The sequence below is a fragment of the Mus caroli genome, unplaced genomic scaffold (genome assembly GCF_978045245.1).
Source record: "Mus caroli unplaced genomic scaffold, Mus_caroli_1 scaffold_8, whole genome shotgun sequence".
Taxonomy (NCBI): domain Eukaryota; kingdom Metazoa; phylum Chordata; class Mammalia; order Rodentia; family Muridae; genus Mus; species Mus caroli.
The window spans coordinates 111,362,432-111,377,001 of NW_028227263.1; the positions used below are offsets into that span (position 1 = coordinate 111,362,432).

Consider the following 14,570-nt stretch of genomic DNA (forward strand, 5'->3'; position numbering starts at 1 on the left):
ATGGGATGGGATGGGATGGGATGGGATGGGATGGAGGAGGTGGGTTGGTCCCGTGCTACGGCTGTATCTGGGATGCTGCCATAGCTCATGCTTAAACACTTGGTCACTGGCTGGTGGAGTTATCTGCAGAAGCTGAAGAACTGTATGAGGTGGGGCCCATCTGACAAGACACAGGGCATGGACAGGCCCTGAGCATGGCACGCTACGCCTGCTCCCAGTCTGGCTCTTGGCTTCCTGGTTTGCAGAGATAAAACAAGTCATGCTGTACTTTGGCAGCTTCCTTGCCACAGTGGGCCGCAGCCCCTGAACCGTGAGCGCAAGTAAATCTCTGCTCCCTAAGTTGTTCTTAGCAGGTCTCCTGTCATAGCCATGAGAGGAGAGAACGATGATGCTTTCTGGGTTTGTTTTTTTTTTTTTTTTTTTTTTGATGGAATAATTATGTCTTTTTTAAGAAATGTTTTGGGCTGGAGAGATGGCTCAGTGGTTAAGAGCACTGACTGCTCTCCAAAGGTCCTGAGTTCAAATCCCAGCAACCACATGGTGGCTCACTACCACTCATAATGAGATCTGATGCCCTCTTCTGGTGTGTCTAAAGACAGCTAGAGTGTACTTGTGTATAATAAATAAATAAATCTTTAAAAAAAAGAAAGAGAGAAAGAAAGAAGGAAGGAAGGAAAGAAAGAAAGAGAGAGAGAGAAAGAAAGAGAAATGTTTTTTTAGTTGGGCATGGTGGTACATCTTTACTCCCAGTACTCAGTAGGCAGAGGCAGGCAGATCTCTGAGTTAGGCCAACCTGGTCTACAGAGAGTTCCAGGATTGCCAGAGCTACATAAAGAAACCCTGTCTTGAAAAAAACAAACAAACAAACAAAAAACCAAACAAAAAAAACAAACAAAATGATCTTTCTTTAAAGACTTACTTGTATTTTAAATTATGAGTGCCTGTGTTTATGTGCATGAAAGTACGCTCAAGAGGCCCAAAGAGGCTGTCAGAGATCTTTGCCCTGGAGCTACAGGTGATTGAGATCTGATGTGGGTACTGGGAAGAGAACTCTGAAACACCAGCAAGTTAGTACTGTTGAGCCATCTCTCCAGCCCCCTTTCTTTTTCTTAAAGTCAAAGTCTCAATGTATAGTTCAGACTACCCTTGAGCTTACTGTGTAGCCCCAGCGGGCCTCAAACTCAAGATTCCAAGACGCCTTTGCCTTATCTTGTTAAATACCGGGCTGACAAGCTGTGTGTGTGTGCGCGCATGTGTGTGTTTTCTGGGTTTTACTATGTAGATCAGGCTGGCATCAAACCCACAAATAGACCTGCCTCTGTCACCCGAGCGCAGGGATTAAAGGTGTGAACTACCAAGAACATCTCAAGAACCAGAAATCAATTCAACAGTAAAGACTAAAGACAAACAAACGGATTTTCTGGGGTTGGAAACATTACCTCTTCCTCGGACAAAGGCCTGAATTTTGTTTGGTAGCGACTGAGTTCTACGTTCAGTCGATGGACAATCATCTTCAGCCCCTCGTTTTCATCCACCAGGCCTTGGCTTTGCTTCCTTAGGCAAAGCAATTCAGGTGTGACTCCTGAAAAACAGCGATGTAATGTTACACTACAACCAATCATATCCGAGTCACCAAGACTTTATATAAACTTCTAGTCAGTCTTTTGTTCCCTTGTAGTAGTGCACTGTATGTATGTGTGTGTGTGTATATATGTGTGTGTGTATATATATATATATATATATATATATACACACACACATATACATATATATGTGTGTGTGTGTGTAATAATTTATATAAATAAGTTAAGACATTTAACCAAAATATTCTGGCAGATAAAAATCAAAATTCAATAAGCAGAAAGGTACAAATGTAGCCTTAAATATTACAGCATAAATATCCACATACACCATCAATTCTCAAAGTAAAAAGAGAGCCCTGACTGTCCCTTAGTAACGGTGCCAGGGGGCCGCACCTTCCTGAGAGGAAGCCTTTTCTGTCTCCTTCAGCTTCCTGTTGTCTTTTTCCACCAACTTGAGCTTCAGCTGCAAGTCCTTCATTGCCTGCCTCAGGGCGCTCAGTTCAAGGCTGAGGGCTTGGTTTGCAGAGTACAGATGCACAGTTTCTTCTTTTAACTCCGCAAACTTTTCTTTGGTTATTTCTGTGTATCTCTGATGTACTCTACCAGCTACATCTAAAGGATACAGAGGAAAGCCCACATAATTCTGTAACCAGCTCACATCAAAGAACATTTGATACGTTAGTCCACATAATTATATAACCAGCTCACATCAAAACCATTTGACACTTTATTCCAAAAGCCACGTGGAGCAACTAGTTCGCATCAGGCCTGGGGCCGTGTCCCTGGTGTCCAAACAGACTGGGTGCCCAGGGGAAGGCACATCGGGCACATTGGGCAGCATGTAGAGAGGTGGCAGGGCCAGAGGAGGCAGAAGGGGCTTCTATGCTACATACTTAGCATCCGTTTGCCTATCAGGTAAATCTTCTGGAACAGAGTGACTTAGTAACCGACTAGCCCCCACCAATCCTAACACTAGTGACACTTTCAGAGATTGTCTGAGACAGCAGAGGTTTCCTGGCTTTGCCGGTAACCTGCTCAGTGCAGCTGGTAAAGGCCTGGAATGTACGGCTGTGCTCAGTGACCATAAAAGTTAATATAACTTCTTCCATACTGGAAAATGTTGCTTGGAGTGACCTGAACCCATGTTCCCAAACCCAGGGCACATAGATGTCTGAGGATCCTACTCCGAACCTCTTGCAAATCATTGTGATGAACAACCTGACTTTACATAGGCCTTACAAGAGACTGCTCTCAATGGAGAAGGAGCCTGAGAACCAGAAGTTAGGGCAACAGGGCTCTTAGAACATAATGAAAATCCCCAAGAAAGAGCCAAAATACAGTTAATCAAAATGAAAGATAAAATAATACTTTCAGATGAGTGACAGGAGATATAACAGCCCCAAACTACAAACCCACTCTGAACTCTACAGCCGCTTCCCCAGCTGTAGAGGTCAGCCTGGCAAAGCTCAACCCTCAAGCCGAGCCCTTGTTTGAACACCAACATCCAGGCCTCCAGCACATCCCACAGGGACACGCCCACCCCCACCCAAGGGCTCAGCACATCCCACAGGGACACGCCCACCCCCACCCAAGGGCTCAGCACATCCCACAGGGACACGCCCACGCCCACCCAAGGGCTCAGCACATCCCACAGGGACACGCCCACCCCCATCCAAGGGCTCAGCACATCCCATAGGCACACCCCCCACAAACTCTTGAGCTCTCCCCACAGGCCCACCCTTCACCCCAGGTCCTGGGCTCTCTCCACAAGCCTACCCTCACCCCACTAGTAGTAAGTGACACCTTCCCAAAGCTAGTCACAGCATCAGACCCCAGAGCCTTCACAGGGAGCTGCAGACTTTCCTTCAGATGACTCTTCTAGGCCCTCGGTAAACACTAAGCATGCCCATCACAGTGAACCCCAAAAGGCCAGTACCTGGGGAGGGAGGAGGCTTTTCATGCAACCGTACTTTCTCACCCTAGGGAGGAAAAGACAGAGTGTGATTATGTGTGAGGCTCACAGCGGACTGGCAGAGACTGGCAGGGACTGACACAGAGGGAGGCTGCAGGTGGAGGGTGGAGCTTCCTCTTCACTTGGCCCTGAGAATCTTTCTTTAGTACCTGGACTTTAACCCCTCCTGTTTTCTTACAACTGAACCCCTGGGGAAGGCTCTCTCCGGGCCTAAGTGTGCAGTGACTGTATCTTCACTGAAGGTCTCTTCACTTTGTAACTAAAGCATGTGACATGCTGTGAGTGTGAGGCACTGATGGCCCACTAGGCGGCAGAGCGGGTTCTAACTGCTGAGAAACTAGATCATGGTTGCCTCTCAGGGAACAGAAGGCTGGGCGCTGCCCTTAGCTCTCCCACTGTGTATGGCTTCTGAGTAAGCTTTGGTTTTGTTTTCTCAGACAGGATCTGCAGCCTTGACCCAGGGACTTAGGATCCTCCTGCTGAGATGAATCCCATCCAGGTGTTGGGAATCCAGGTGTGAACCACCACATCTGGGGAGACATGTTTAACTATTAAATTCCTAAAAGGAGAAACTTCAGGGAAGGCTTCTTTCAGTGCTTGCACCTGGGTTATTAAGGGCCAGTTTTCCTCAGGAGCTCGTGAAGTTGGTTCCCCTCTACCAAAGGAGCCACTTCCTTACCGCTGGCAAAAGGGACAAATGGCTGTCTGTGGTGCCTACTAGCACACCAAAGCACATGCCGGCCGCCAGGCTCCCTCAGTATCTCAAGTACCTAGTTCTTCTCACCTTCCCCTCCCCCAAACTTCCTCCAGCTCAGGGGCTCCCCTCCCTCAGCTACTCATGCTCCCTATAGCGCCGCTAGTTCAGCTACTCTTGGCCTCACATCTGGCCTCCCTCTCTCTTGCTTCTCTTTGTCTTCATCTCTCACTCTCCCCTCTTCTCTCCCCGCCCATGACCAGGTCCAGGCCATGCTCAGTCTACTGCTCTCGCTCTCTGCTCCGGACTCTTCCAGAAGTCCTTGGCTAGACTCTCCTTTCTAAAGCCTTTCCCTTAACCATACCATGGAGCACTCGTGTCTTCAGTTCATACACTACGAATGTAGTTATCCCAAAATGTACTTGCCTAGCAAACACAGGGAGCTCAGCTCAAGACCCAGTACCTCAAAATATTGGTGTGTGTGTGTGTTTGTGAGTGTGTATGTGTGCGCATGTTAGTGTGTGTGTATATATGTATCTGTGTGTGCATGAGTGTGTGTGCGTGAGTATGTGTGTGTGAATGTGATAGTAGACTCAGGTTTCCACAGCAGCCCCCTCTTACAGAGACTAACAGGAGCCCTGCTGAGACACTATCTATTCAAGTGCCTCCATGACAAGCATCCTGGAAGCAGGATTTCTCTCCTGGAAAATGGGTTTACATCAAAGTGGGTATGACCACATATCCTGCTACCCCCCCCCCTGCTTCCCCCTTCCGTGCCTGGCTGCAGGCTTGTGCTGTGACACCTCCTTCGTCCTGAGAAAGCTATAAAAGGAATTCCCTGCTTTTGCCATGTGGCCTCCAATTCCTCAGCTCCTGCACTCTGGAGACCCTGGGATGTTATCTGTCTCTGGTGCTTAGGCTCCCCTTGGAGCTCTGTTGTCTCTGTGTCTGTCTGCTTGAGGTATAAACAAGTCTAACAAACCCCTTAGTCCCCAGCAATCCACCTCAATGCCTCTCCTGAGTCACTCTCTCGAACCCCTCACCACGGAGGAGGTCAGTCAGTGAAGCATGCAGCAGAAAGACCTCTTATGAGAAGACCTTTTAATACAACAGTGTTATTATGAGGAAATAAAAGATCACAAATCAGGATTAAGTTGGTTTCACCCAAGGAAGCAAAGGAAATTGAACATGTATTAATCAGGAAACAGAAACACAGTATAGAGTCAGGGACAGAAGTCACATGGTTCAAAAAGTAAAATAAAATAAAAATAAAAGAAAAAAATCAAAGACAAATTATAGTGAAAAGTCTACTTTTTAAAATAGGAATTCTTGAAAATAAGCTTACCTCTAGATTCAGAGCAGAGTGTTTAACATCTGGTTTAAAAAGGAGAAAATGGAAAGTTTTAAAAGCATAAGAAATTAGACACATGAGAAGAGTGTACCGATAAACCCAGAGACTTACCTTGTCCCCAAGTGTAGAGCAAGGCAGTGGCCTGACCTTAACTAGGCTATCTGTCTCCCACACTGCTCTTCCCTACCTCCCCAGTCACACGTTGCTCCTGCCAGCCAAGGATGACCAACATCTGACTCCACTCTGTCCCTCATGTCCACAGGAGCACACAAATGAAGTCATACAAATAGCAAACTGCTCATCGATACAAATGGAAACAGATATGGCAGGGGTCTTGTCCTCGTGGGGTAATGGAAGACACCCTCCATCCGCCTTGGCTGGCAATTTTCTCTAGTGGCAAGTGGGACACCTAGGCAGCTTCTAACTCCCCACCATTGATCTGGAGAGTGTAAATAGCACGCTGAAGAGCAGACACTGTGAAAGACAGGAAACAAAAAAGTTCTACAGGGCCCAGAAAACCAACTAGGAAGCTTAATGCACTCAGAATTCTAAATCTACTTCCCAACTCAGGAAAATTCCCAGCAGTAGCAGTTCGGTTCTGTAGAGTAACTTATGTGCCTGACATAATTGTCTCTGAGGCTGACTGCTTCCTAGACCTAGTCATGGAAGTTTCTCGTTTCCATGCCATCCTAGAATTTTTGGCCTCTGAGAATCACTGCTGAATAAAGCTCACCCTTTTTTGTTTTTTCACTCAGATCTCTGGCTGGCTGGTTAACTCAGCTGTTCTGGCTCAAACTTCTCCCCAAGCTGACTGATTCTATCTGCCTCCCACCTCTCTTTCTGCCCCCCTCCCCCTCCCCTTCCCTGCCTCTCCAGAACTGCTCTGCTTGGCTTCAGACTATCTCTAGCAATCTTGTGGTTCCTTTTCATTCTCTGGCTCATGCTGTCTGTACCTAGCTTGTTCTCTCTGCAGCCTGTCTCTGTAACACTGGTAAAGCTGCCTCCTTGTTTTTTCCCACTGCCCCTTAAGTAGCTTCCCTTTCCCTCTCTTCTCAAGAGAGTTGGGCATATCCTAGTTTGTTAAATCTTTCTCTGATTTGTCACTTTGTCTGCCCCTCAATTAGACATCACTTTCAAACACGGGTACTTCCTTCTACAAACTAACTTTGCCGGGCGTGGTGGTGCACGCCTTTAATCCCAGCACTCGGGAGGCAGAGGCAGGAGGATTTCTGAGTTCGAGGCCAGCCTGGTCTACAAAGTGAGTGCCAGGACAGCCAGGGCTACACAGAGAAACCCTGTCTCGAAAAACCAAAGAACAAAAAAAAAAAAAACTAACTTTATCTTCATTGTTTGGGATTAAATGTGGGTACTAAAGGCATGTCTGTATTCCAGCCAGAGGGATTAAAGGTGTGTGCTAAGGCTGAACCACACCACATTGAGAAACCGCCTTTTTCAGTCAATAACACAATCTCAGGGTTCACAGTGAAATCAAATATCCCGAAACACAGTTCTGCTGTTTTTAAGATGGGTCTCATACAGCCCAGGCTAACCCTGAACATCCTACAGAGCCAAAGATGACCTTGAATTCCTATCTTGTCTCTACCTCCTAAATGATTGGGGTTCCGGGTATGTACCACTACATGCAGCTCTAACCCAGGGCTTCACAAACGCTAGGTAGGCACTCTACCAACTAGCTACATTCAGCCAAAATGTTGTGCCACAGCCTGGACCACCTGCATGTATAGGGCACATGGTCACACCCAGCCCTGTCTGTGAGTTTAAGTCATCGTCTAACTACTTTCTCTACATGTTAGGTGCCTCTACCCTACTTCTCCTGGTCTTTGTGTCACTGTGTCCCCTGTTCTGGCACTCCAGGCTACAGTCTGCAATCTGGTCACCTCCTCTACAACCTGAATATGAAGGGATGAGCCCATGGATGCCATCTCTCTCACATGGGAGAGTTTGTTTTCTTTTCTTTCTTTCTTTCTTTCTTTCTTTCTTTCTTTCTTTCTTTCTTTCTTTTAATCAATACATTGATTTATGTGTGTGTGTCATTCTCCACTGAGCCATCTTGCTGGCCCGAGGTCCACCTGGCTCTGGGGATGGATTTGTTTCCCTATCCCTTATACCAGTCTCAGAAAAGGCCCTGTTGGCCAGAGCTTTCATTGCTTCTCCGACGGGGTGTCAGTGCACAGCCAGGCTGAGCCTGATCCCCACCCTCCTGCCTCACCCCCATACCTGGCTGCTGTCTTCTAAGTTAACAGTTCTCAGATCTCATCTCTCGTCTCTGTATGGATGAGGGGTGCTAACAATTCAACTAAGAAAGTTTCTTAGCATATGTCATGCTGTGCTGGCTTGACCCCAATCTTCATAGAGAGAAAATTCACACATGAACACATCCTTCCTATCAAAATTCCAAAGGAATCAAAACTCCCTGATGACCATGACTGCTGGGACTGCCCCTCAACACCATGTGATGGTTAATACTGTCCACAACAGCATCCAAAACACCCCGGAGACAAGCCTCTGGGCATGGGGCAGGGTGTCTAAATTGGGCTGAGGTGGGGAGATCCATCCTAAGTGTGGTGGCACCACTGAACGGACTGGGTCCTAAACAGAATGGAGAAAGCTCACTGAGTGCCAGCACTCATCGCTCTGCTTCCTGACGTAGTGCCACATCCCTGCTGCCATGGGGTACTGGCTGGTTTTGTGTGTCAACTTGACACAGGCTGGATTTATCCCAGAGAAAGGAGCTTCAGTTGGGGAAATGCCTCCATGAAATCCAGCTGGAAGGCATTTTCTCAATTAGTGATTAAACGGGGAGGGCCCATTGTGGGTGGTGCCATCCCGGGACTGGTAGTCTTGGCTTCTATAAGAAAGCAAGCCAGTAAGTAATGTCCCTCCATGTCCTCTGCATCAGCTCCTGCTTCCTGACCTGCTTGAGTTCCAGTCCTGACTTCCTTTGGTGATGAACAGCAGCGTGGAAGTGTGAGCTGAATAAACCCTTTCCTCCCCAACTTGCTTCTTGGTCATGATGTTTGTGCAGGAATAGAAACCCTAACTAAGACATACAGCTTCCCCATGATGGAGTGTGCCTTCAAATCCTGAGCCCATTAAACTTCCTCCACAAGGCTTTTTCTTTTTTTTCCTTTTTTCAGTTTTTTAAGACAGAGTTTCTATGTATAACCCTGGCTGTCCTGGAACTCACTCTGTAGACCAGGCTAACTTCAAACTCACAGAGATCTGCCTCCAGAGTGCTGGGATTAAAGGTGTGCACCACCACAGACCAGCCATAAGTTGTTTTTATCTTTGCTTCCTGCCTCCATTTTATTTTTCCTTTATTATTTATTAGTGGCAAGCAACAAAAACCTCTCTATGGGTAGTTTTTCTGGTGCCCTACCCTAGAGAGTTAGACTTTAGCAAACCTGGCTTCCAGCACGCCACAGCCACAGCCCCTGCAGTGAGGCCTGGGCCTTAGCTCTGAGTGAGACAAATTCAGGTTTGCGCCTTCCTCAGATGCCCTGTGTCGACTGGCTACAACATATTGACGATTCCCACATCTGCAACATTCTCTTTACCCCTTACTAGGCAATCTTCTTAGATTTTAACCACTCTTGAGTCTTTCCCTGTGTAAACCACTGTGTGGTTCTGTCCCTTGGTTGACTCCTGGCTGATGTGTGATCCATGAGGTAAGCCACTGTGTGAGCCACTGGGAGGCTGAGGCAGGAATAAATAGCTGAAGAATAGCCATTCTGTTTTCAGTCAGACACCATGTAGACTGAGTGACATGGAAAGTGTCCCAGGGAGCTATGGAGACAGTTCAGTTGGTAAAGGGGCTGCCTTGCAAGCATCAGGACCCGATTTTAATCCCCCAGAACCTACATAAAAATGCAGTGTGATGGCACACACTTGTAATCCCAGGACTGCGGAGGTGAGACGGGTGGATCCCTAGGGATCTGCCCAGCCAGTCATGCTTAATCAGTGAGTCCCCAGCCAATACAAGACCTCTTCTCAAAATCAAGGTGGTCAGCTACTGAGGCACAGCTCTTAAGTTGGCCTCTTCACATGGCACCCCTTCACACACATGCATTCACACGAACACATGCCGCAACTGTGCCCCAAGCTCAAGCAACTCAAGGGTCCTGACAAAGCAGTTGCTGGCTTCCTGCTGCTTGGCAGGCTCTCTGCCTCCCTTTCTCCTTAGGGATCTCAAAACTGCTTCCTATCTTTGCCCTTGTGGGTTGAATTCTCATTGGGCCAGTTAAGATAGATCAAAAAAGTCAGTGTGCATTCCAAAATTATGACAGAAACATCTTATACATCCATGTGTCACCCAACAAGTCCTGCACTGATGGCCCACTGTACGCCAGGCCCTGCAGCTTGCATGATGGCAGGGCCAGAGGGAAAGGCACATAAACTCGTGAGCCGGAGTCCTCTGCCAACAAACAGAACAGACAACACAGCCTCTAAGTGAGCATCTTATATGGTCAGGGCAACCGTACATCTGGCCCGCCCATCACTTGTAGTGAGAATGAATGGCAAGTGCTTTCTGGTTAGAATCTCCAAGCCACAGCACAGAGAGCGGGGTGCTGGCCCCAGACCTGGTAACCAGAAATGCTCCCGTGGTTAACTCTCTCCTTACCTTTCTGCTGAGTGTGCTGTGGTGTGGAGGAGGAGGAGGAGGAAGAATCTGAAAGCCAGTCTGGTTGAGAAGCATCATCCTTTCTCACCACCTTTTGGGACGGCAGTACCTTTTGGGTATGAGAAAGGAACAAGCATGCGGGACCTGTTAGCTGTACACATCCTCCGAATGGATCAACTGTCGTACTTCATGCAATGCCCACAGGACCTTGTAAACGCCCGGGCAGACAGTCGATGGCTATTGTATTTAGGCTGTGGGGAGCTTCAGATCCCATACTGCCTGGATGGCTTCCTCTCCACATTCCTGCAGGGACCTGCTCAGGAAAGGGGGTGCTCCTGGCTCGCTCGGGACGGCACCCAGCTCTGGTGTTCCATTATGAAAGTGCACTGAGTGACAAGAAGTGCTGGCCTTCCTGGGAGAACCTTCACCTGGGCAACTGTCTAGGGCTAAGGTCCATGATGATCACTATGTGACTCCACTGCTGGTGTCGTTTCCTGATAAAAGTGGGATTACTTCTCCACTGTCATCATGCAAGGTAACAGGGCTCTGAAGGGCAGGGCCACAGAGCAACTGGCCAACAGGAGGAGCCAGGAAACACATCCTGTGGGTACACTAGCACCTGGGCCCTTCAGGTGCACTAGCCTAGCTCGACTGACTCTCCAGCAAAAACTTGCTTGGGATCAGCATGGCCAAGCACTGTGGGCTGGGGGTCATGGGAAAGATACTCCTGCGGCTGGCAGGAAGTTGGTAGGAGCCCCCACGAGATGATCATAGAAAAGGAATCTCAGAGCCAAGAGCTCCAAGGTGGCCTGGTTCAGGGTGAGCGGTCGACAGAGCTCCTTCCTAATGTACTTGTTATTTCAGAGAAGAAGAAACAAAGTGAGCAGTTGCTTTTTATCTCCTGGGAATGAACAGCCTTGGTCACCTGTGAAAGAACCTTAAACTACTCCCAGTCACAAGTGTGAGACTGAGAAGAAAATGTCAATGGCACCCCTGGGAGACTGTCTGCCAGATCTATTAGTTCTCTGGTGGATGGCACACACGTCTGACGGTCCACATACACCATGACGAAGCATACACCCATGGGGTGTGTGTGTGTGTGTGTGTGTGTGTGTGTGTGCGTGCACATGCATAACAGAGGACATGTCAGCGAATGTTTCCTTCAGCACTGCTCTTAAGAAAATTCAAATAGAAACCACCAGCAGCCAAATAAACGTGAAAGGCACAGCTGCCTGGGGAAGTGACGTGACGCTGCCACACAAGGCGGGGGACAGACACGTGTGAACAGAGACAGGGAGATGGAAAGGCTGGACTGAACAATGGAAAGAGGAGCCGAAGAGATGGCTCAGCAGTCGAGAGCACAGGCTGCTCCTCCTTAGGACCCAGATTTGATTCTCAGCATCCACACTGTGGCTCACAGACATCTGTAATTCCGAATCTTGGGGATCCAAAGAGCTCTAACTGTGTCGGCACTGCCTGTGTGTGGTGTGCAGACACACATACAGGCAAAACACCATACACACAAAAATCAAAGCGAGTAAATATTTTAAAAAAGAAATTACAATATATAACGGTTGGTCCCTGAAAAATAGCATGAACCCTTATAAAAGAAAGGAAGAAGGAGAGAGAGAGAGAGAGAGAGAGACAGAAAAGATGGTGTGGTTTGGGGAAAACTGGGAAAAGGTGTTTGCTGTGCAAGTCAGGGACCCTTGTTTGACCCCTGGAGCCCTCTTAAAGGTGGAAGGAGAAGAGATTCCACACAGGTGGAAACATGTACACCACACAGTATGTGTACCTACACATGAGGATCATACAGGCGCACACACACACACACACACACAAATAAACTTTAAAATTTTTAATGTTAAGAAGATACCCCAGAGGCAGGCGGATTTCTGAGTTCGAGGCCAGCCTGGTCTACAAAGTGAGTTCCAGGACAGCCAGAGCTACACAGAGAAACCCTGTCTCAAAAAAACAAAAAAAAAACAAAAACAAAAACAAAGAAGATACCCCAAGCCAGACAGTGGTGTCGCACGCCTTTAATCCCAGCACCTGGGAGGCAGAGGCAGGCGGATTTCTGAGTTCGAGGCTAGCCAGGACTACAGAGTGAGTTGTGAGTTCCAGGACAGCCAGGGCTATACAGAGAAACCCTGTCTAGAAAAACCAAAAAAAAAAAGAAGATACTCCAAAAAAGGGAAGATGAAGAATGTCAGTCAAATAGATATTAGGGAGGGTTGGAAAGAAGGCTCAGCAGTTAAGAGCACTGGTTGCTCTTGCAGAGTACATGGGTTCAGTTCCCAGCCCCCACACAGTGTCTCACAACCATCTGTAACTCCAGTTCCAGAGGCTCTGACACCCTCTTCAGACTTCCTTGGACACCAGGCATGCATGTAGTGAACATACTTAAAGGCAAAACACTCACACACATAAAATAAATAAATCTAAAAAATAAGTTATTAGGGTGTACTGGCTGGTTTTGTGTGTCAACTTGACAGAAGCCGGAGTTATCACAGAGAAAGGAGCCTCCCTTGAGGAAATGCCTCCATGAGATCCAGCTGTAAGAGATTTTCTCAATTAGTGATCAAAGGTGGGAGGGCCCATTGTGGGTGGTGCCATCCCTGGGCTGGTAGTCCTGAGTTCTATAAGAAAACAAGCTAAGCATACCAGGGGAAGCAGGCCAGTAAGTAACATCCCTCCATCAGCTCCTGCTTCCTGACCTGCTTGAGTTCCAGTCCTGACTTCCTTTGGTGATAAACAACAATGTGGAAGTGTAAATAAACCCCTTTCTTCCCCAATTTGCTTCTTGGTCATGATGTTTTAAACCCTGACTAAGACATAGGGGAAATGGATATTTAGATGAGATTTCAAAATCATATACACCTAACAACAATCATTCAAATGAATATATTCTAATACAGCCCACGTCTCCACGTACAGTAAGTTAGAAAGCTTAGAAGCAAATGTGGAATGTCAGAAGTCCTGTAATGAGGAGTGGAAGCAAGGGATAAAACGCCAGATGAAAGCAAAGCAAGCCGTAGCGTTAGTGTGTGACCATGTGACCATGTGACCATGTGACAAGACTGTACCAGCCGGCACTGAGTGACCCCAGGAAAGCACGGGGTCTAGCACAGAGCAACATGCAAGTCTCGTGACAGTGCTCATCATGTCAGTCACGTGAACACACCTACTCAAATGCAGCATGAGGTGCAATGCCATGATGGCAAGCCAGCTTGGGGGAAATCTGGACGAGAAAATGAAAGGGGACAATTGAGGTGTCCTTACTTACACGCCTTTACTCCCAACGCTCAGGAGGCAGAGGCAGGCGGACCTCTGTGGGTGTGAGGACAGCCTGATCTACAGAGTGAGTTTCAAACTAACCAGCTCAAGGCTACATGGTTAGATCCAGTCCCCACAAAATAAACAAATAACAACAACAAAACACAATACACACACAAGCAAGAGTAACATACACACTCACACACATACATAAGCAAGTGTAACACTCACACATACACACACACAAGCAAGCATAACACATACACACATACACTCACACGCATATACATACACAAGGAAGCATAATACATACTCACACACACACACACACTACACATACACACACTATACACACACAAGCAAGTGTAACACACACACTACACACACATACACTATACACCCAAGCAAGCATAACACATATACTCACATTACACATACACACTACACACCCAAGTGTAACACACACACTACATACATACAAGCAAACCACCTACACACTCACACACACACACACACACTACACACACACACAAGCAAGCATAACACATACACCCACACACTCACATGGACTCACATACACTGCATGCACACAAGCAAGCATAACACATACACACACACTCACACTATACACATACACATAATATACACACAAGCACACTACTCACATATACACAGCAAAAGAAGATTCCCATACATCCTCATAAAGATGTTTATCTCTGCCTTTGAAGGACTTGACTTCAAAAGATAAACCAAGAGCCGGGCGTGGTGGCGCACGCCTTTAATCCCAGCACTCGGGAGGCAGAGGCAGGCGGATTTCTGAGTTCGAGGCCAGCCTGGTCTACAGAGTGAGTTCCAGGACAGCCAAGGCTACACAGAGAAACCCTGTCTCGAAAAACCAAAAAAGATAAACCAAGAAGTTTAAGCTTTACTCCATCCAGAAAGACACATAGCTGAACATCTGAACATGATAGCAGTGGAACAGAGGGAAGGCGATGCCTGCTGGTGCGCTAGGCGGTAACCATGGTAACAGGCAGACGGCAGCTTGGGAGCAT

General features: G+C 47.4%; 1 protein-coding gene across 2 annotated transcripts in view; it reads right to left on the reverse strand.

Moving 5' to 3' along the window:
- Cep89 (centrosomal protein 89) overlaps positions 1-14,570 on the reverse strand; it is a 44,318-nt gene that overhangs the window by 21,226 nt on the left and 8,522 nt on the right. For both annotated transcript variants that reach the window (XR_015047978.1, XM_021167138.3), the window contains exons 5-9: positions 10,243-10,351; positions 5,595-5,623; positions 3,520-3,562; positions 1,977-2,195; positions 1,440-1,582 (exon numbers count right to left, since the gene is read on the reverse strand). Coding sequence is in view for 1 of the 2 variants with exons in the window: in XM_021167138.3 (XP_021022797.1) it covers positions 1,440-1,582; positions 1,977-2,195; positions 3,520-3,562; positions 5,595-5,623; positions 10,243-10,351 (543 nt within the window). In the remaining variant the exon portion in view is untranslated. The remainder of the gene's footprint in view (positions 1-1,439; positions 1,583-1,976; positions 2,196-3,519; positions 3,563-5,594; positions 5,624-10,242; positions 10,352-14,570) is intronic.